Source organism: Branchiostoma floridae, chromosome 13 (assembly GCF_000003815.2).
Source record: "Branchiostoma floridae strain S238N-H82 chromosome 13, Bfl_VNyyK, whole genome shotgun sequence".
Taxonomy (NCBI): domain Eukaryota; kingdom Metazoa; phylum Chordata; class Leptocardii; order Amphioxiformes; family Branchiostomatidae; genus Branchiostoma; species Branchiostoma floridae.
In genome coordinates, this window is record NC_049991.1 from 7,092,063 (window position 1) to 7,114,465 (window position 22,403).

The window sequence follows — 22,403 nt, forward strand, 5'->3', positions numbered from 1 at the left end:
CATTGCGTCAAATTATACGATAGGAAAAGTATATAGAATTGTTTGTTAAACTAAATTTTTAAATGATTAATGATTTTCAATGGTTTATATAGTAGTATATAGAGACTATAATCTAGAAAAAAAACTCCTGAGTTAAAAAAAAAAACACTTTTGACTTTAATTGATATTTTAAAAGGTTTCCGCGCTGACCACGTCCAAGTTCACCATATGCGACTGTAACCATCTGACGTCGTTCGGGTCAGAAATGGTGGTGGCCCCGAACACCATCGACTTCTCCAACGTGTTCGCCAAGTTCGCGAACCTGTCCGACAACGCCGCCGTGTTCTCCGTGGTCGTGTCCATCCTCATCTTATACGTCATGCTGCTCGTCTACACCAGGCGCATGGACAAGAATGACATCATCAAGGTCAGAGGTCAACATCATTTGCATATATGCAACCTTCCCGAAATCTCAACACATCATGTTCTTTATTGTTAATGTCAAGCTCTTTAGCCTCCTTTATTCACAATAAGTCATTTTAAAAATAAAAGCTTTGGATCAGGTATTTTTGTACAATTGATTATTCAAGCTCCAAGTGTTAGGTACAGAAATGAAGTATTTATGGTCATATCTGATGAAAATTTTTTTATGATAGCCGATACGGATGCACTAGATGAAACTATATCAGGAGGTTAACATATGTTATAAATGATTATTACTATGAAAGGTATGATGCTCTATGTAGGTAATGCTGGCATATATTTGTTAGAATATCAGGTTATGCTGTCACATTCCACCATTTTCGGTAATGTCGTCAAATAACAGACAATTTAAAAAGTTCTTACATGAAAACGTTGATTCTGATGAAAAAATAATTATTTCAAATTGTGCCCTGTTTTCAGTGGGGTACACTACCTCTGGTTGATAACGCCAAGAACGACCGTTACTTTTACAAACTGGACATCTACACGGGCATGCGCCCCGGCGCGGGAACCAAGTCTCGCGTGAACTTCATCCTCTCGGGAGAAGAGGGAGACTCGGGCGTGCGCTTTGTGGACGACGGGAAGAGAGAGGTACGAAAGAGATACTTATCATTGCACGCACTTTACTCGGTTTCTCACCGGTATCGACAAATCTCAAAGTGTATAATTATATATATATATACTTAACCTTGTTTGATGTTTGTCATTTGCCTATATCACTGTAAAGTTTCTGATTAGACTTTTGCTTTGCTTGATTTTGCTTTTTGTCACATTTTGACGATTGCATTTCACTTTTGCTACATTTGAACCATATTTTGGTCTGAGCTATGGGTCAATACGGAATCGCGCGTTCCGCACAAGGCTGTGTATACATAAATACATGTTTCGGGTTTAAGTAAGCACCCGGTCGCAAACGCCATACGATCATCGAATACCCTCAATTTTGAGATCCCGCGATCGTCGAGCATACGTTAAGTGAGGCAAAATTCAACTACTAGTAACTTGTAACGAAAAAATGCTGCCTTAGATCCTTGCCAACTGATATATGGTTAATAAATGGACTAAAATCAATTACCTTCAACACAGTTGCTCCGCCGTGGAAACATCGACCACGTGCTGTTAGGAGTTCCCAAGTCTCTGGGATACCTGACGTTCCTCCGGGTGTGGCACGACAACTCCGGGAAGGGGAAGTACCAGAGCTGGTACTGTAACAAGGTGGTTATCCAGGATATACAGACGGGAGAGAGGTTAGTGTTCATTTTAGCCTCATCTTAAGCATTTGTCAAAGATATTTTAATTTGAATTACTTTGTTTGTATGGAATGTACAAATGAAGAGTAAGGACAGCTGTAACGTTCACCTTACATTATTCTTTAACTTATCTAACAATTCAATATTTGATCTGCAACAAGTTGCAGAATATGATAGAATTTGTTTTTCAATAGGCAAGCATGGATAAGGAAATGGACGCAGAAATTATTAAATTTTGATCTTGATGCTGTTACATAATTCCCATATGTGGTGTAGTCTTTAAATGAAATTCATTAAATGATTGTTTTCCTCACCACATTGAAATAGTATGCAGTATCCTTCTTTATTATTCCATAACCCTTCATTTGGAGTTTATAATCCGTTTGTTCTTTTATATGCAGGTGGTATTTAGTATGTATTTGAGACGAAATATTAAAGCTGCTTGTTTCAACATGGAAATAAAGCAAACATCGAATTTATCAGCAATTAATACGTTCTACCCCCCCCCCCCCCCCTTTTTTCTCTGTAGGTTTTACTTCCTGTGCGACCGCTGGCTCGCCGTGGAGGAAGACGACGGCCTGACAGACCGCATCCTTCCCGTGGCCGGCAACGAGAACATCATCGGCTTCAACCACCTCTTCTTCTCCAGCTCCAAGCGGAACCTGTCTGACGGACACCTGTGGATCTCCGTGGCCTCCCGCCCCACCCGGAGTAGCTTCACCCGCACACAGCGCCTCACCTGCTGCGTGGCGCTGCTCTTCCTCACCATGATAGCAAACGCCATGTTCTACAAGAAGAGCGAGGTCAGTTCTAATAAGCTATCTCACAGTTTCGAGTGCGCATGTGAACTTTAAACTTTAAGACAACACCTTATAGACGTTAGCAAAGACAGTCATGCGGCGTGTAGAACACAAAATTTGAATCAAATTAACGAAACCCATAAGAAGATAAAACTAAGCAAGTTATAAGCAAGCAATAGTTTAGCGTCAAAAACCATTACCGAATAAATAAGTGCTGACTATTTAACTGCACATGATAGTCATTACACTCAAGGCATTAGACAGCACTACCTTAACGTGTACAGCGATGCACTATGGTCCAGGTCAAAGTTTAAGATGCCTAGATGCCCAGAACATTTCTACTTGTCCAACAGGACAGTGGGTTTGGACAATGATGAATGTTGGCTTGTAGCAGTATGTAACGCAGAAGAACGTTTGTCGATCATGATCTAGTTGTATTTACTATCATAAACCTCGCCAATGTCTATCATTAAGTGCAAGGGACAGTGCCCAAAGTCAGACCTCTAAAGTAGGCTTGTCAGTATAACTCTGGTCTAATGTAGCAGTTGGTGGCAGTACAAAGACGATAACTCTAAAATGTTTGCATGACTTTACCCATGCATCTTTGATCCGTTTTCCAGGTTGAAGACCCAGGAGAGTTTTCCCTCGGTCCCATCACCTTATCGCTCACTAACATCATCATCAGTATAGAGAGTACCTTAGTGGTTCTCCCCGCTAGCATGGCTCTGGTCACCTTCTTCAAAAAGGCCAAGTACAAACAAACACCTGAGGAGAAGGAGGCAGAGGCAAAAGCAAAACAGAAAGAGGAAGAAAAGAAGAAGAAGGAAGAAGAGGAGAAAGAAAAGGGTATGGACTTCCACATAGTAATTAATTTACATGTATAGGGGTTCTGAATGAAAGTATCATTAGTTTAGTAGTCTGTTGACTGTGTTGCTCTATTCAGTTTTCACCTTTCGCGTATATTCATTCCATCGTTTCTAAGATACTATTTGCTACATCTTATACATAGGTGCAAACAGCAAAGGCAGTTTTAGTTATCACATAGATTATTTAAAAGAGCTTGCCACTTATATTCGAAGTAATTTGACAGGATTCCTTAGATATATTGGGATGACGTATCCCTTGCCCTTGGTAACCGATATTACTTGCACCTCTGCTTTTAATTTCTATAATGGAGCGAACATATGTTGCCGTGTTCAGAATTCGACGACATCGGCAAAGAGCTCGAACCTGAAGAGAAGGAAGCCATGAAGCTGAAGGAAGCAGAGGCGCTGGAAGAGGGCAAAGAACCGACAGCTGAGGAGGTGAATAATTAGACATTGCAATATTACAAGTTGATTGATGAAAAAACCCAACAGAAATCTTATATTAGACGTTTTATTGTCAAATAAGAGGTGGTAACAATGAACTTTAAACTGTAGGGACTAGTTGTATAAATGACTAGAAAATGTGCAATTGCAAATTGATTTACATGTAAAATGCAAGTTGCCAAGTTGCACTCCTTGCACTGTCTTACTGAATTGTATTGATAGGCATGGGAGGAAATCACATTAATAGCAAATCAAAGAGCACCATTTTGCTGTGTTCGCGGGTGTTAAAGTAACTTACATTGGCTAGGATAAGCTTTACAAATGAGCATTGCACAATATTTGCGTGTACTTCACAAATGCTTTGAGATGACAACTCGTGTAATTGAGAATTCTAGAAATACTAACAACGCTGTACTTTTTAATTCTTCTACATATTAAGACCACGCAGACAATGTGGGACTGCACTCAAGTTGTAAAAACTTATTTTGATAGCGCCAGATAGCAAATACAATCGATAAATACGTATTGTTAATTACGATTTTAGTAGTGTCCCACTACCCTAATGTGGTGCAAATGCAAAACCGATCAGGTAGATAGAATGGCCCATTCTGTATCATATTGACGACAGAAACATGAGAAATTCTCTTGTTTTCCAGGTTGTTGGCATACTGAACACCCCCAAGCCTAGCCCTGAGCAGACCCTGCCCTGGTGGATCATCTATGTCGGCTGGGTATTAGCCTTCTTCTCCATCCTGGGGCCTGCGTTCTTCGTCATCCTGTACAGCCTGCAGTGGGGCAAGGCAAAGGCTGAGGGTTGGCTGTCCTGTATGATGCTGTCAATCTTCCAGTCAACACTCGTCGTGCAACCAATCAAGGTACGGTATTCAGTAATTAAATCAAATCAACTTAACCTATAGTAAATGTGCTAATACCAGTTGCTTAAACATGGCATTTAAAAAAAAATCTTCATTGATATAACAAAATAGTGTTGACTTTCCTGAGGTCATCTACTTCTATACGTATGCAAATGAATCTACCTGAGTAAACGTATATAGGAATAAATGAATATGTTGACTCTAATGTATCATTTACACTACTGGCTCTTATGTCTAAATATTGTTAGATAATCTTGATTTACAGACAGCAAGGATCATGATCATATCCTTCTACAAGATAGATATTAATCTAACAAGCGGAAAGAAAGTGAACAACTTTGAACTATCATCATATCTTTAACAATGAATGATGATTTGACGTTCATTTTCAATCATATTTCTATAACAATTCATAATCAAATGGCATTCGTTGAAGAGGTTCATCAGTCACGTATGCAAACAGTTACAACAATTTTCATCAATCAATGACTGTTTTTGTACAGGTACAGTACATACCTCCCAAATTTCCGATGTCTACCAGTACCATTTCCCTGACGATGATGTACTGGTAGACATCGAAAATTTGAGAGGTATGTACTGTACCTTTACAAAAACAGTCATTGATTGATGAAAATTGTTGTAACAAATGACATTCATCTTCAATAGTATTTGGACACAAAATAGATATCAAAACGTATGACATTAACCTCTCTACATTCATTTAATATATGTTTACTTATAACTGAAATAATAGCATCCTTTGTAAAATGTTTCATCCCAAACATATCGTCTATACAGCCATTGAGAAAAGCGAAAAAGTGATAGCTTGTTTTTGAATTGTCTTCTTCTTCTTTTCTTAGATCGTTGCCATTGCCATGCTGGTAGCTATCATCTTCAAGAAGCCCACCGAAGAAGAAGACGACTCCCTTCCTGAGGAGTATAAACTCGGGCAGGACGAGGAGTGGATAGATAGCGAAGAAAACGGCGGTAAGTAAACCTCTACATGCATCACCTGTTTTAATAGATACATACATCACTTAAATGTTACCTATATATCCGTTATCAGACTATGCCAGACACTGAAGTCTCATATTTCAACCGTTAAATACTTTGGGCTAAATATTGCAAGCGTAAGATCATACTATAAAGCGTATCTTCTACTTAAGGGTTTTCCTTAACGATTGCGTGAAATGGGTAGTTGTTATTTTTCCCTAATGTATTCTTAGATTACAATACGAGTATTTGTCTGGCGCCATGACAGCTAAAGTTGTCTCAATTCAAGGTCGTTGACTTCGCAGGGCAGACCAGGTTTTTATCATTGGCTATATACGACACTAATTCCATAAAGGGTGTATCGGACGGCAATACCCGAGTAACTGACAATACACAACGAATGGGTCTCACAATCGCTTCTTTAGGACTTCATCATCCTACATATGAAAGTTCATACAAATCTATCAAACGTTCATGACTCGTGGATGCGAACACACATGTATGAACCAAACACAATAGCTTCGCCAGAGGTAAGTGCCCTTCCCGGAGATACTTCAATCTTCAATCTAGATCTTTATTCATCAAATCAACATGCCACAGTTACCCCTGAGCAATGTATAGCACCTCTAAATACCGTCGAATTTACAGAATGGTGTAAAATCATATTGCATAATAACTAGGAAAGACGTGAACAGTACCTGAAACACGCATCAGTCAATGATTTAATATATAGTCTGACAGTATGGTGTAGGAAGGAGTAGCGCAGTTTAGAGGTCCTTGCTTTTGGGTCAGAGATGCTCATGAACTTCGCAGTGACCTCCCAGTGACCTGTGACCTGATCGGTGTGACCAGATCCTGTAGGGAAAGATCCGGATGCATCAATAATAAATAACCTGTAATACATTGTGCCCCATTGTTTCTCCAGAGGGACTGGCAGAACACCGTGCAAAAGCGCCCCCACCGATGATCACGGAAGAGCAGCTGAGGGAGATCAAGGAGACCCGACGGAAGGAGATCATGATGTGGGCCATCATCAAAGAGTTTCTGGCCTACACTTTCTTCCTATGCGTGCTGTTACTGTTGGCCAATGAACATCGAGATAAGCAAGCTTTCGGGATGCACACATCGCTGCAAAACGAGTTCGTTGATAGCTTCACGAGCAAGGTCAGTGGAAATATTTGATGAGCTCATGAAAACTTGCTTAATGTTATGTCTATCTGCTTAGAATTCAATTTAGACTCAGATATTCAATCAAGGCACATATGATTCGAATGGGTTAGTAGTGGTCACTTTTGTACAGAAAGTATTCTGATGACAATATGGACTGGTAAGGCAACACAGACATTATTTTATGAATAACATCCTCTGTAGACCCCGAAACTAATGCGCTAGAGCGATAAAAAAGAACAAAAAATAACAAAATAAGTGCTGCTGAACCACATGTTCAAACAAGTAGCCAATTCTTTTCCAGACTTGGTTTGTCTTATGTTCACTTCCATAAGACTGTAAGAGGTAATCGTCGCCAATTCAATAATGTTTTTACTTTGCTTTTTTGTTTAAAGAGGAACAACTGCGCTAGTACCCATGTTCTGCACATGACTAAGCTTAACCTAATATTGAATTATTTTCGAAAAAGGTGAGCAGTGTGTCCAACTTCTGGAAGTGGGCAAAGGGAAGTCTCATCCCTGCACTGTACCAAACCGGCGAGTACAACGGCGACAAGATCGTCTTCCACAACCGGAAGTTTATATCCGACCTCAACTCCTACAGAATCGGTCCTGCTCGCTTCAGACAACTCCGAGTACAAACAGGTTTGCGAGACCTTCCAATTTTGTATGTCGTATTATTTTTTGTCCTGAAAATAATTATTAGAATAATTACCGTAACACACAACAATTGAATGAGGTGTAATATATTACTCTCCAAGCAGGTCCTACGGTAGCATAAGACAGTACGAAAAGCTGGAAGAGGAGTGAAGCCGGTCTAGGAGTGTGTATCGCTACGGGTCGCATGCACACTCCTAGGCCTGCTTCACCTCTCTGCCAGCTTTTGATACTATCTTATGCTTACCGTAGGATCTGCTTGGACATTAGATATGAATGGCATCTACTGGTACATAAGTACAATCTTATAAAGCTAATTAAACTATTACAAGAGTTATTAGTATGGGATGAAAATAAGTTTTTCATAATTGCTTGTTCTATACTGTTTTCAAAACAGACTATCCTTCTAGTGTTCAATGCAAGCGGTGCATTGTAATTGCTACGATTGTGTAACAGTTATATCTGTATTGATAACTGTCTTTTTTTTACAAGATACTTGAAAATCGATGCATTTTGTTATAAAGTATTATGCAGACTTAAATTTTTATGCGAACATATTTGTTGGCCTTTATTAAACTATTCTAACCTAATCTCTCTTACTCCGATGCCTGATTTGTCATATTGTGTCTAATAACAGAAAGATGCCAGACGACCAGGATCGGCATAGAAGAGTGTTACGACTCATACTCCTTCAGTGAAGCGGAGAAGGGGGTGTTCAAGCCCAACTGGGTGGCGGTGAATGAGAGTGAAGACTACGTACCGTGGGACCTGTGGTTCGTGTACCAGACATCAGGGGAGACCAAGGGTGTGCCCATCATCGCAGAGAAGTCGACATACGGGGCGGGAGGATACGTCGTGGAGCTCGGAGTCAACAACCCTACTGGCTTGATGGTAATTCTAAATTATCATGATCTTTTATATCATAGTAGATTAAGAAATGAAGCGTGCGTATTCTAGTGGTCATAGTAGAAATTGACCAAATAAGAAAGAAAATACGCCAGAGGAGTTAGATAGATGGGCGAGGAGTACAGTTTCCTAGGCCGGCAAACACTCCAAGGCCAATTAACTCCTACTAGGTTTTTATTCCTAACTTGGCAGAAGTCCACTATTCAGCCGTATGGGAGTCTGGTAGCGACTAGTCATAAAGAGCTAGGGGGATTTTCCCGTTTCCGGTGAACCAGTAGCCACTATGTATAGAAACTATCTTCGCTATCAAGAAAAATACAAGGGCAGTTTTCAATGGAGTAAACTTCGGATCACTCTCAACTTTTGGAAGTATGGAATAATTTGTAGAATGAGTCGGTGCTTTTTCATGTTTGGTTGTTCTTCGCGCACAGCAAGGCCTGCCAAACTAACCTGTAACTATTACAAACGGCTATTCCAGCTGACAAAGACAATACACATGGAATTTGCAATGGACAGAGTGATAACAAATAACGGCATTCTAAGTCAGTAAAAACTATAAATTGCATACAACATATGCCGTAAATAGTATATACGGTTTCTACAAAGTTATCTACAGTGTTATTTACAGTGAGAGATGATGATCAGTGTATACTCATTTACTAGTCGAGTATATATATAGACAGTATAAGTCAAAGTCAAGTGTGCCATTTGAACAAGGCTGACCTCTACATTTAGTCAAGTTGAAGATACATTTTGCGCAATATTTGAAAAATTACATCATCTATGAAGTATGATAGCAAATCAGCACTTTTATGTTCAATATATCCATAACACGTGGCAATATCATCTGATATCATATATTGAGACATGTACAAATGTACCATTTCCTCGATAAAGGTTACATAATTACACAAATCTATTTTTGCCACGGCACACTGGTTTCAGCAAACCTATTGAATAACTCATGTCTTCATTTATTCATCCCTCGTTCAAGGGTGAGGTTATACAGTTATGATTTTATCATAAAACATGTCACGCACATCATTAACTACCGGTCCAAAAATGCCGAGGTAGGATATTTTCGGATGAGACCACCCGGCACCGTAAAATGTGCCTTATCAATCATTTTAATAATGATTATGTCTGCATGCAGGATTATATTGTGCAGCCTTGGCATCATTATAACGTAGACCACTGACTGCAAATGCTAAAAATACATTAGATAAAGCATACTCTCAAACATATCCAATTTAAAAGGTAAATTGCCGAAAGCTAAACGCAATGGTTAAGGTTAAACCCTTTTAAGGACTATATCGATTTATTTTGATTGCTCACAATGGGATTTCTTTTTTTTCTACACAGGTCTTGGATCAACTGTTCAAGGAAACTTGGATTGATCACAACACTAGAGCGGTGGTAACGGAGTTCAGTGTCTACAACGCCAACATCAACTTGTTCGGTTGTGTCATCCTCACTGCAGAGTTTCCACCAACCGGCGCAGCCAGTACCTACGCCCAAGTCAAGATATTCCGACTTTACAGCTACGTGGGCTCTCTGGCTATCATCATCATAACCGCTCAGGTACGTAAAATATGATACAGAACGGCCTCTGTTGTTTTAAGACATGACAGCATAAAACGATTAGCATCTTAAAAGGTACCTTGGCAGTAATTCCAAAAAAGGTTAGAAGCATCATTGAGCACGTACTCAAACGAAGAATGACATAGCGAGACCCCTGAGGCTTTTATGAAAGCATAAATTGCATGTAATCCCATTAGTTTTAAAACGCTTATCAGAATGAGATCAAAGGTAAGATTCCCATCCCCTTTGCACGGAAGTTAAGAGCAGAACTAACGCAAAAAGACCCGTATCTCGATTTGAAGCATGACTGTAAACTCGAATAATGACATTGGCCCTTGGGTGATAGCTTGTAAAATATGACTGAGCTTTCAAGAGGGAGACTGCATGTCAGCATGACTTCTTTTCCCGTTGTATCAGCAGCTCGACATAGTATCCTGAGGGTCTTTAGAATTAGTCTTCAACCATAGGCCATAATTCTTTTCCTTGTCAATGGTGGCCACACAGAATAGTCTGAAACAAAGCAAAGACATTTTCTTTGTAGATTAACATAAAAGATTTAGAAGAACTCATTTGATATTTTGGTGGTTAACGTCCTAGCGTACCATTCTCCAAGCAAGTCCATGTCTACACACACTATACACAAGGCTGTCATCTTATAGACAAAGATTTATCTCAATGGACTTGAAGAGGAAATATAGTACATGTAACAACCCCTGTATGACATATAGAAAAATACATCAAAGAATGTATAGACGCTAGACATTCTGATGATTGTATAAATCCAGACGTATCCCATACTACTCATCATAGTATTAGCCCTTTGGAACTGTAGTTATGTACCAGTTTGTACCTTGTAGAACTACCCTGGTGTACCGGTTTGCGTTCCGTCCTTTTCTCCATGTAATTAAGCTGGTTAGCAGCCACAAGCCAATCAAATAACACATGTCCCAAAGACAACATGATTGGCTACTCAACTTCAATAATAGAACGGAAGAAGGAACATCCTATTGGCTGAGGGCTTTCACATGCTAATACAGCGAGAAGGATTGGTCGCATACCAGGACGCCTGTTTGCCTTGGTCACCGGTGCGGCACTGCGGGGTTCAAAAGATTACTCAACGAATGTCAGGGATACAGAGCGAGTTTTCGCATGCTTTGTGTATTTTGTTGTCAGTTAAACTTTTACGCATTATGCAATATCTAGAACCCAGCAGTGCCGCACCTGTACTATGTGCTCCAAGTGCAGTGAGATGCCATCTTCAGTGCCTAGGCAAGGGACTTTGCCCCTGGTCCTTTCCGTGAGGTTCCTCCATATTGCACGGCCCTGTGCTCTAGCTTCGACTGTTTTAGACGTAATACAGTGTCTTTAGTAATTCGCCAACACTTCGGAGGGGCGGGCTCCCCGGAGTCTTGGGTTTTCAAAAAAACACACAAAACAAAACACGTTGATTTATGTATACACCAAGCCTGGTGTGAGAGAAAAAGCATACATGACAAACAACATTGTGGTGTCCTACTTTTACTTCTAGGTCCTCTGGGTGGTATTCATCATCTACTTCACCTTCAGAGAGATCGGCAAGATCCGGAAGGAGAGGAAGGAGTACTTCAAGAGTTTCTGGAACTGGGTGGAGATCGTCATCATCCTGATGTCTTTCGTCTCCCTGGCCATGTACGCCTATAGGGTCATGGGAGCAGGGGCCGCCATGGAAGCCTTCCAACAAAACCCACGTGAGTTAATACGAGGGGTGATCAATAAGTTCTCGGCCTCAATCAGAAAAAAATAGCACAAATAAAAGTTCGAGACGCAACTTCGTAGTATGAAGTCTCAAATACTATATACTCCAAATTTCAAATCATTGCAGTCACTTCTTTCCAAGCAATGTCTTTTTGAAAATAAGTAGGAAAATGGCAAGCAAATTAAGGATGAATTGTGATCAGGCATATTTACATGTGTGCCCATGTCGAAAATTCTTTGAGTACATTGTCAAAATGTTCCAACTTCAAGCAGAAAGAAGTGGGTGCCTGACTTTCAGCAGAGCAAGTTGACACGCACACCTAAGGTTTGCAGCTAGACTGTCCATGTTTTTTTTACTTCTCTCCCATTTACTGTTATTGAGTGTTACCTGCAAGTTATGCTCACACACAGTGATTTGAATTTTGGTACACATTCTTTACAATTCGAAATTTGAGTTGCGCACCGTTTTTCTGGGTGAGGCCGAGAACCTTTTGGTCACCCGTTCGCCGACTGCAGAGTAAAGATTTATACCATCAAAGGACTTTCACGTGCCTTGTCTTTATTTGGTTCCAATTCCTCGATTAATCAAGTTTGAATGAGAAGTCGTGATTTATGAGAGTGAATGGGATAGCTTTGACGGATCATCCGACTTGAATAAATGATAAAGTATTCTGTGTGACCCATTAAAATGGGTGAGTTGGGTACCTTTCGGCAACATTACACAATATAATTGTTGGAATTGAGGTTTATTGTATGGAATATAAAGTTTTCTGTTGAGTGTTATTCATGACAGTTAAATTATCAAAATAGTAAGCAGATTTCTATGTTCACCAATTTGAAAATATGATAAAAATGTACTTCCTCTGACAAAAAGCCGTTACTCAAGCAACTGAATATGGTTTTTGAAACGGTCAGATGTTTCAAATAGCATCCACTATCTTTTGTCAGTGACACTTAAGTGATTTTGAAGAGACTGGTCTTTTATACACTAACTATGATGCAAAAGAGAAGAAGACAATTTTTGGTGTCCAATAGCACGCTATCTGAAACATCTGACCGTTTCAAAAATCGTACCCAGTCGCTTGAGTAACAGTTTTATTTTTGGTATATCTTATTACCTGGATGTATAACCTTCATGTTATTTATTTATTTACATGAACATGAATGTTCAACGAGTTTGTTTTTTCCCCTTGTTAGGCAAATTTGTGAGTTTCCAGCGCCTTGCGACTATGGACGAGATGTACGTTTACGTCATGTCTACTTTGACGTATGTGGGGGTGTTCAAGTTTATGCGACTGATGAGGTAAAATTTTAACCATTTCATGTCGAGTATTGCTGTAGACCAAATTTGAGATTTGTCGATATTATGACTTCAAATCTAAGCTAATTTACGGTAAAGGCTAGTATTGCTTTTTAGATATAACTTAATTTTTATTATATTTTTAGGAAATTATTTTAAGAATAATTTTAATTCAACAAGATTATCGTATGTCAAACTATCAAACCATTACATGTATATGGATACTAAATGTACTTAAGATTAGGAAAAAGTTGCTTAAGAAGTCTATAGATCTTGAAATTTAATTTAAAAAAAAAAACTTTGGGATTGAATTCTTTTAACGCCTTTCTCAACATAAGTCTTTTCACTTCACTATTAAAGTATACTTTAACCCTCAAACACCCGAGTGGGGTCCATTTGGACCCCAGGCGTACATTTTGAAGTGCCATTTAAACATTTTTGATCTGACGAAAAAATCCTTCCGTGACTTTGTCAGTCAATATGTCTTATACCTTCTCCTAAGTTTTCGCAAAGATTGGTACAATAATGTGGAAATTATAAAGAAAGTTTGTGTTCAGTCCCTCTGGGGTCCAAACGGACCCCAGCAAAAATGTGCAGTTTTTAAAACAAACTCTGGAGGCTAACTCCTTAACCACTTATAGTATGAGTACCAAACTTTCAGACAATAATAAGAATGTAAACGTAAATCATCACAAATATTTCTGTGTCATCAACATGTAATATGACGACATTATGACGTCATTTGCCTAATCAGGGCGGCCATCTTGGATTTTGACCAATGACGTCATGAAATTAGCATAAAATATAAATTTTTAGTCATGAAAAGTACATTTAATTTCATAGAATTTAATTGTTGTCACAAAACAGGTGTAGTTTACCAAGAAAACCTTGTTTAAATTGAAATTGTCAAATTTTGGGAAAAATATGCCTGTTAGAATATGGTTGCCATGGCAACCCCCAAAAATGATAAACTAACTTTATTGACCAAAAACTTTTGCAAACAATATTTTGTGATAAATTATCAAGTTTCGTAGCTTTAGCTCTAGCCGTTCATGAGTTATACGACATAAATGTTGCTGAGGGCCTCAAAATTCCCCTATCTGGTCGGAATAGGTTTAGTGCAAAACGTGGTCCTTCTGAACTTTTGCATAAATTATGATAATGAGTTGGAATTAGCAACACCTTTACATCTCAAAATCTTCCTCTTACATTGACGAAGCAATGTATATACAATGATCGCCGATAAGAAATGGTACTGAGATTTTATGAACAAAACATTTTGGGGTCCGTTTGGACCCCACTCGGTCATTTTAGTCGCAAAAAAAGGTCGGGTGCTTGAGGGTTAACTGGCCAATCTGCCAATATTGAGGGTCTAAATGGCCCTAATCCGTATGTTACCCATTGTCTACCATAGGTTCAACAAACGTGTGTGTATACTGTTGGCCATCATCAAGAACTCCATCCCCGCCCTCGGCCTCTTCACCGTCATGTTTACCATCTGTATGACGGCGTTTGCCCTGTCCGGTCTGGTCATCTTCGGACAAAACATGCCGGGCTTTAAGGTAACTTTTCATTCTTACTTTATACTGTACCTAGCTATACGTTATTCTACCTTCCATGCTTGGGAGGTAGGAGGCGTCGTGGGGTAGTCGACGACCCGCTATTAGTCGTGTAGGTTATTGTACTGACAGGGCATGTGGACGGAGAGACCATCTCTATTCATCTGCGACGAGGTCTCCCATAGGCCATAACACCATAGTACACTCCAAAGCTTGCTGTGTGGTCGGCATTCTGGTAACGTTGCCATACTAATGTATTCAATGGACAGGTTTGTTTTCGATTATCAGTCTATCTTCTTCGCTCCGTTTTATAGAATGTTAGATATAAATCGATATCTCTATATATGTATGGAACAAGTTCTTTACTCACAACATATTATTTCGCAATATATCATATTATCATATAACATCATATCTCTTTTTCGATAACTATTTCAGGCATAAGTTGATAGCTTGAAAAGAGGAATCATTACTGTAACATTCATGTTACAAAATGGATTAAACATATAGCTTGCAAATCAAATAAAGTCTTACCTTATATTTACTTCTTTCTCTTTGTTCAACCAGAATCTCCTCAGTACATATGAAGGTCTACTCGCCATGGTGCTCGGTGATCTGAATTTTGAGGACATGCGCAACACCCACACCATCCTGGGCCCCGTGTACTTCTGCGTCTTCGTCAACCTCATGATCATGTTGGTCATGAACATGTTTGTCAGGTAGGGTTATATACTACTTCAACTTGAAAGTTCACCTATGTTGGTAGAAGTAATACTGGATAAAAGTTAAATTGTACTTTTCAATACAAAAAGATTGAACCAACTCAAAATTTCAACTCCAAACTCCAGTTTTTGTCTAGGAGCTGTGACGTTATATTATTAAGTGAAACGGATAAGATGACACTGTGAGCAGTGAATCATAAGTTGCGTATTAAGTATTACGTCACAGAAGAGGTCAAATGCCCATTTCTTAACAAAAACTAGAGTTGGACGGACAAGATCTAAGATGATTCCATGTTTTTATTTAAGGTTTGAAATAATAGTTCACGTTTAATCAAGTATTATACTAGCTTCGCTTTAACGCTACGTTTCATTTCATTGTTAACTTAAACTGCAATTTACTGATTCGAATAAAGGTGACAAGCAGTCAGGCCTAACGCTCATATGTTGATGAATATTTTTTTCATAACTTGTACCTTTTTTTATCATTCATGTGTCAATATGTACTGTTCGGCTCAAACTTCAGATGTAATGTGCGTTCATCAGTAATAATACTTGGGCAGTTGATTTGCGGAAGTCATTGTAGTTATATCGTATTTGGAATCTATTTCTAAACGTCATAGTTATACTCAAAATACTACTTTAGCAACGGTACACCTTAATGCAAATGATAGGATAAAGTCTACTGAATCCCCTTTACAGATGATAGAATCTCTAAAAAGGAGGGCGAAGGTCTAACAAATTGCGTACATGTTTTTAGGCAACTAATTAAAGTCTGGAAATTAGTCTTTAGTTGACTGTTGTCTCCAGGGTACTCATTTAAGGAATTGTGGATTCCAAATTCTATGCGTCAGCGTTGCAGACAAGATCTTTTGCTCATTAGGCTGTATTGAAGTGGAAACGTCGCCATTTAAGGGATTATACCATTCCTATGGATAATTGACCCGTTTGTTGATAGTGTCCCAAAAAAGGCAGTATTAAGCCCAGAAGGATATCAATATCCTTACGGTCTGTGCAACAGTGTACCTTAGGGGCTTAAATGATAAAACTATGGGATAAACTAATGGGCATCGCCCTCCAAAACAGATTCATTTCCTATTCTCATGCGATTCAATCTGTACGAGTAATACCACAATTAAAAGCCTTCCGGTGGTTCTCCTCTAGCTCACATCAATACCCTGTCGGAAATTACCATCTATGGTACATATTTCATTACATTATACATGTATTGTAAAATTGTGAAACTCTAGATCTCCCTGAAATGTAGCAGACTAAATGCAAAGTTCAACGTTAGCTTCTAGCATTTTCGAAGGGATGTGTTGGTAGATGCTACATCAACTTGGTTGAGTGGTACATGGATTTTTGCATTTAGCTGAGAAACTTTTCTTGATAATTTTGAAAGAGAGACGCGGGCTTCCACATGGACAAAGCAAGCAAAGTATTGTCAACCAAAGACACAAACACACTTCCGCATAAAGATCATCGCTGAAGGTAGTATCTCACTGCACTTGAGTCACGCTTTCGTCACTGCGGGGTTCGAAACATACCCAATGAATTTCCTAGATAAGGAACGGATTTTCTTACCTTTTTACGTATTTTGTCGTCTTCTAAGTCATACTTTACGTATTACCCAATATCTGAATTTAAAATCTGAGTAAATAACAAAACAGCGACGCAGTGAACGAACCCCACAGTGACGCAAGCTTGACGCAAGTCTAGTGAGAGTGCACCTTAAACAAATATATTTTGTAACTTCTTGATGTTCTTTCTCAGTATCCTAGACGAAACCTACGGTGCTGTGATGGAGGATGAGAGTCAGCACGGTTCTAAAGAAGACGAGGAGATGGTGGAGTTTATGTGGATGAGATTCAAGAGGTTTACCGGGATAGGAGGACGGCCCAAACCACCCGAACCCAACTTTGAAGACGGAAGTGAGTTTATTTTAACTAGTGTCACGGTGTAAGAATAGAGTTTCAAAGTTTCAAAGTAAGGATCTGCCTCAAGGCTAAATCCTTCACAACGTCATTGCTTCCTGTTAAGTTATGGTTAGTAAAATCTAATCATCTTTACGGTTCGTGCTCTAGTGGTAGAGATTAGAGGTTGGCGCTCTGACGATGTGGCGTAGCAATTAGGCAAGTTAGTTAAAGTGTCTATTTTACAACTACAAATAGCGCGTATTTGCCCGTGGTAGCTGTACTATACTCTTATCACTTTGCCAGAATGCTATGTTGTTGTGTTTTTTTTGTGTTTTATTATCGTGTTGACAATATGAGCAGTATAGGCAGTATCATATGTCATGACCTGTTAATGTGATGATTTTGTATCTCCTGGTACCTCTTTAAGGTAAAATATCGGAATTGCAGCAGTACGTCCGGTTTGTGGACATTTCGTTGTGGACATGCCTTGGTCATAGTTAAGTTTCTACGTAGCAGATAGATGATGTCCCCGGGCAGTAATGGATTGCTAGTGTTTGGGGCCAATTGCAACATAATTTCAGAGGTAACGGTAGAGCTTCACCACTGCAGGGAACTCTTTGAAAATGAATGAAATGAATAAAACCTTTAATGATGAATCTTGTTTGCCCAGTTCCATTTAATGGGATCCGTGTGACGAACGCCTCCGACAAGTTCGTGTACCGGGGCATGGTTGATAACTACTACGACGAGCAGGACGAGGGCATCTACGAAGACGATGACGTCGATGACATCATCGCCAAATGGGAGATGGAAAATTTCAGTGGCGTAAGTTTTACGTGATGAAATCTTACAAAGATCAAGTCTTCAAACGTCTTTCATTGGTAAACGTTTTTGAAATATACATCAAGGTTCTGGATTCAAATCCGTAGAATGCCCAATTTTTGCATGTTTCCGTGGAAAAAAAGTTTTTTGTACCTATTGTCTAGCTCCATTAAAGTGAAAATGAATTTCTAGCTTGGGCATGGGACGTTAAGTGGGAAGTTACACCTCGGGTACGTTAAAGAACTGTACAGTTCAGTACCGTACAAAAAAGTGTGTTGCATGTATGTCTAAAGACGGTAAGCAAACCAAACAAATAAACTAAGCTGCTTAAGCGTTTTATAAATGGCATAAATGGTATATTTAAAATCTTAAATAAAATTACGGTTAGTCGGGGCAACGATCCTCAAATAGAAATTAAAATGATGATGATTTTGTTTCACATATAGATGTAGTTCATTGATCTTATGCTCGGATCAAAATTTCTTCCTTTCTGATTATGCATTACTATGATTTTTACGATGGCCTGCAAAAACAATTAGGGCCTTTTCCTTGCATTTTGTGCGTGACTCTATGCTAGCTTACCGGTTTGCTTTGTTTTTTGAAATAGAAGAAGAAGAAGAACCTGGATGATGACTTCATTCTCTCGAAACCGAACAAGGCGACTGCCGAAGCGGCCAGCCCGTCCAAGTCCGCCCCAGGACCGAAGGTGATCCCTGGCGCTCCGGTCAAGAACACCACGAGAACGTACGACTGGAAGCTGCCCGAAGGTGAAGAGACAGACGGCGAAGATGAAGAAGCAAAGGAGAAAGTGAAAGACAAGAAGGACAAGAAACCTAAAGAGGAAGAACAGGTGAGGCAACTGACCAATCTTGAGTTGAAAGTAGCGCTGTATGTTTTTTGTACAGCCAAATAAATAAAATGAAATCAAAAACTCAATGGTGGATCTGAAATATTGCCAATGATTATTACTGAAGAATATCGTTTATTCGCTGATGAAGGTCCCTGTTGGATTCATGTTCAACACAACAACAGTGATAGGTAAATGACATGACAAATATACATCAATATGCAAAAGATCTATATTCAATTTGAACATGAATTTTGGGAAAAAAATACAAATTATTGACCACAGATGAGTTACTTGTTTACTGATTTGGCTTGACTATTTTTGTTGCATATGCTATCGACAAATGAGAATATAGCAAACCTGATAACGTTAATTATGACTAAAAAGTCACGGACACATAATACGACACAGTGTTTCCTTTGCATCTCATTATATTTCAGCCATACCATAGGTATGGTGAAATATATTGTATTCGTAATGTTTCTTTCTTTCTCCTGTCAAATCTTCAAATCGATTCAACTCCGTCGTTCCTGGATCGAATTACTTGCAATTTGGCACAAGGGTAGAGTGGGTTAATACCCAGGTGCTTTTTCTCATTTTTTTCATATCTTTCTTTAAAATGATTTTATTCATGTTTTTTGCAATTTTTATGTACATTTTGCCCCCCTGTACCCTGGTATTACAGCCGAATGACCTGAAATTTGGTACAGAGGTGCCTTGATCATATGCCCACAAGGATCCAAAAACAATTTTGGCATACGGTACAGCAAAATGTTTCATTTTGGCATTTTTTGCCCCAAAAATGACCTTTTTGGCTCCTATACCCCCATTTTACAACCAAATGACCTGAAATTTGGTATAGGAGTGCCGTCTACATATGCGCACATGAATTCATTAACACTTTTGGCATACTGTACAACAAAATGCTTAATTTTGGAATTTTTTGGCCATTGTTTGACCAAAAACGTACGCTTTTGGCTCCTGTTCCCTGGTCTTGTAACCAAATGACCTACATTTTGGTAAATAGGTGTACTAGATATTCATTCAAATGACCCGTGAATAATTTCTGGCATAAACCACTTCAAAATGATATATTTGGGGACTTTTTTGGTAATTCTCCACTGGCCAGAGGGTCAACGACCTCAAGGTCGTTGACCTCTCCTACCCGAAGACAGCATGTGCAGATGTCTATATATACTAGTAACTTGATTAAAGAGGCAACCAATCACGCAGCCTGAGTCAACATCCCGAAGGGGATTGGCAGCCCATCAGTGAGCCCGGTGTTATCTGGATGAGTCCATTCTAGCACGGAGGGGGTACATATTTTTTAAATTCATCTTTGGATTATATAATGTCTCTCAATGGGAGTATTTTTGAACTGGACTATTTTGCAATTTTACATGGGGTGTACTGGAAGAGTCCATTATTGCATGGAGGGGGGCATTTTTTAAAATTTTGTTTATGGACTTTGGTGATTTGATATGTCAAAGTGTTTCAGTGTGGTTATTTTCTGACTGGTCAACTTTGCAATTTTACATAGGTTGTGCTGGAAGAGTCCATCCTTACATGGGGGGATTTTTGAAATCCATTTTTGGGACTTTGGTGATTACGTCCAAGTCCAATTTTAGCGGATGTATTTTTGGACTGCACCACTTTACATATGGGCATCACAAGAAGAGTCCATTCTTGCATGGGGATGTTTTCAAATTTATTTTTGGAAAGGTGATGATTCAATAGTCCATTTTTAGTGGAAGTGTTTTTGGACTGGTCTATTTTACCTTTTCATGCCTTTTTTGCTTAGTTCAACCTTGGCCATATTTTCAGTGGGAGTATTTCTGGACTGGTCTATTGTGCAAATTCACACAGGGTGCACTGGAAGAGTCCATTCTTGCACTAGGAATTTTGTAAGATTCATTTTTGTGTGTCATTAAGTGTCATTAGTGGAAGTGACTTTTAAACAAAAGTGTTCGATTTTTGCACGTGGGTGATTTTGGAATAGTCTATTGTTGCATGGGGGGGGGAGATGGCTGAAATATGCTGCATGTGCTCTCAAGCAAATGTCGGCCTTTCTAGTTCATTTTTGCCTTTTTCTCCCAGCCTGCGGTGGCGCCCGAAGAAATTGAAGTGGAGGAAGAAGACATGGACGAGGATGAGGAAGTCAGCCTGTTCTCCAAGTACTATTAATAACCCTACATCACTTCACATATCCATGATTAATAAATATTCTTCAATTGCATGCATTACCGGTATAATATACATAGCATAATTTAAGCCATATCTACTTGGCGTGTATGTATATGTAACTATATGTATATACACTGTACAATACCATAGATTAAGCAACTACACTTAACAGGCTATATTTGTACAAAGACAAGACCACAATTGACGGTCTGACGCATGTATGTAATTGTTTGATCACACCAAGTACAGTTGATAAGGTAGCACAAAATGAGAATCTAAATATAGCTCTGGTAATAGCCCTGGGCATAGATATAAATGTATTTAAAACGAGCCCAACCTATAGATGTTCTGCTATTTTTGTACCAAAGACTTAGTATCTACGTCATGATAACTGTCATTTGGGAACGGGTACTTTAAAAGTTACACACATTCTTCAGAAGATGCATTTGTGTCACCCCCCCCCCCCCCAATCTTATGGAAAAATTATAGCAATTCATACATTCTATAAATGTTGCCTTGAAAAATTTACCGTATACGTGTACCGAACGCAGTACTTTTGATACAATATTATCAAGTGACTTGGAATTCTAAGAAACGTCTATCCCAGATGTCTATAAATGCCTATGAAGATCTATATAATTATAAATATACCTTCTCGTGTCTTAGTGAGTCTCAATAATTGTCTGAAATAACAAATGGTACATTAAATGCGACGTTAGCATTGTCCACAACGTGCAATATGTGCAATTATGTTATGGTGAATACCAAAGTCTGTAGTTCTTAACCTTGCCCAAGCTGCTGTATCACATATGTGTACTTACCATATTGAAAATAATAAATATTTGCACACATTACATACAGTGATTTTGCTTGATCTTTTACAACGTCTGCCTTATCATAGCATTTCTACACAGCATCTGTTATTTCTACAAGTAACAGTTTTGAAAAAAATGTTGCCTTATTCAATAATTGTGGTATTTTATCTTTGACATTCTGTGGATGTTGTTTTATGTAGCATAGAAAATGGTCACGATCTAGAAATGCTTCCTACATTATTGACACGGTAAGATTCAAGCTTGCAACAAATACTGGCCGTACTAATAACTGACATTTACCACATTGATAATTGCCCTATCAGAATCCAGTGATATGCTGCTATATATAAACTTGATACAACTCTACGCCCTCACTCAAAACAACCAGCTTTTAGCCTTCCCTTGTTGTGCCACTTTGGCATCTGATTCAAATGTATCATGCTTGACAAAAAAAAAATGCTCGTAAAGAATACCACCGAGTCTTTGAGAAAGGCAAGCTAATTCTTT

General features: G+C 38.9%; 1 protein-coding gene across 1 annotated transcript in view; it reads left to right on the top strand.

Moving 5' to 3' along the window:
* LOC118429405 overlaps positions 1–21,935 on the top strand; it is a 47,967-nt gene extending 26,032 nt beyond the window's left edge. The window contains exons 21-40 of the mRNA XM_035839887.1: positions 176–406; positions 883–1,053; positions 1,549–1,709; positions 2,242–2,515; positions 3,133–3,358; positions 3,713–3,816; positions 4,479–4,697; positions 5,558–5,684; positions 6,616–6,854; positions 7,327–7,501; positions 8,151–8,404; positions 9,782–10,000; positions 11,529–11,727; positions 12,932–13,037; positions 14,449–14,596; positions 15,161–15,312; positions 17,086–17,243; positions 17,899–18,053; positions 18,658–18,900; positions 20,995–21,935. Of these exons, the coding sequence (XP_035695780.1) occupies positions 176–406; positions 883–1,053; positions 1,549–1,709; positions 2,242–2,515; positions 3,133–3,358; positions 3,713–3,816; positions 4,479–4,697; positions 5,558–5,684; positions 6,616–6,854; positions 7,327–7,501; positions 8,151–8,404; positions 9,782–10,000; positions 11,529–11,727; positions 12,932–13,037; positions 14,449–14,596; positions 15,161–15,312; positions 17,086–17,243; positions 17,899–18,053; positions 18,658–18,900; positions 20,995–21,081 (3,648 nt within the window). The 3' untranslated portion in view covers positions 21,082–21,935. The remainder of the gene's footprint in view (positions 1–175; positions 407–882; positions 1,054–1,548; positions 1,710–2,241; positions 2,516–3,132; positions 3,359–3,712; positions 3,817–4,478; positions 4,698–5,557; positions 5,685–6,615; positions 6,855–7,326; positions 7,502–8,150; positions 8,405–9,781; positions 10,001–11,528; positions 11,728–12,931; positions 13,038–14,448; positions 14,597–15,160; positions 15,313–17,085; positions 17,244–17,898; positions 18,054–18,657; positions 18,901–20,994) is intronic.
* Positions 21,936–22,403: the final 468 nt, after the last annotated feature.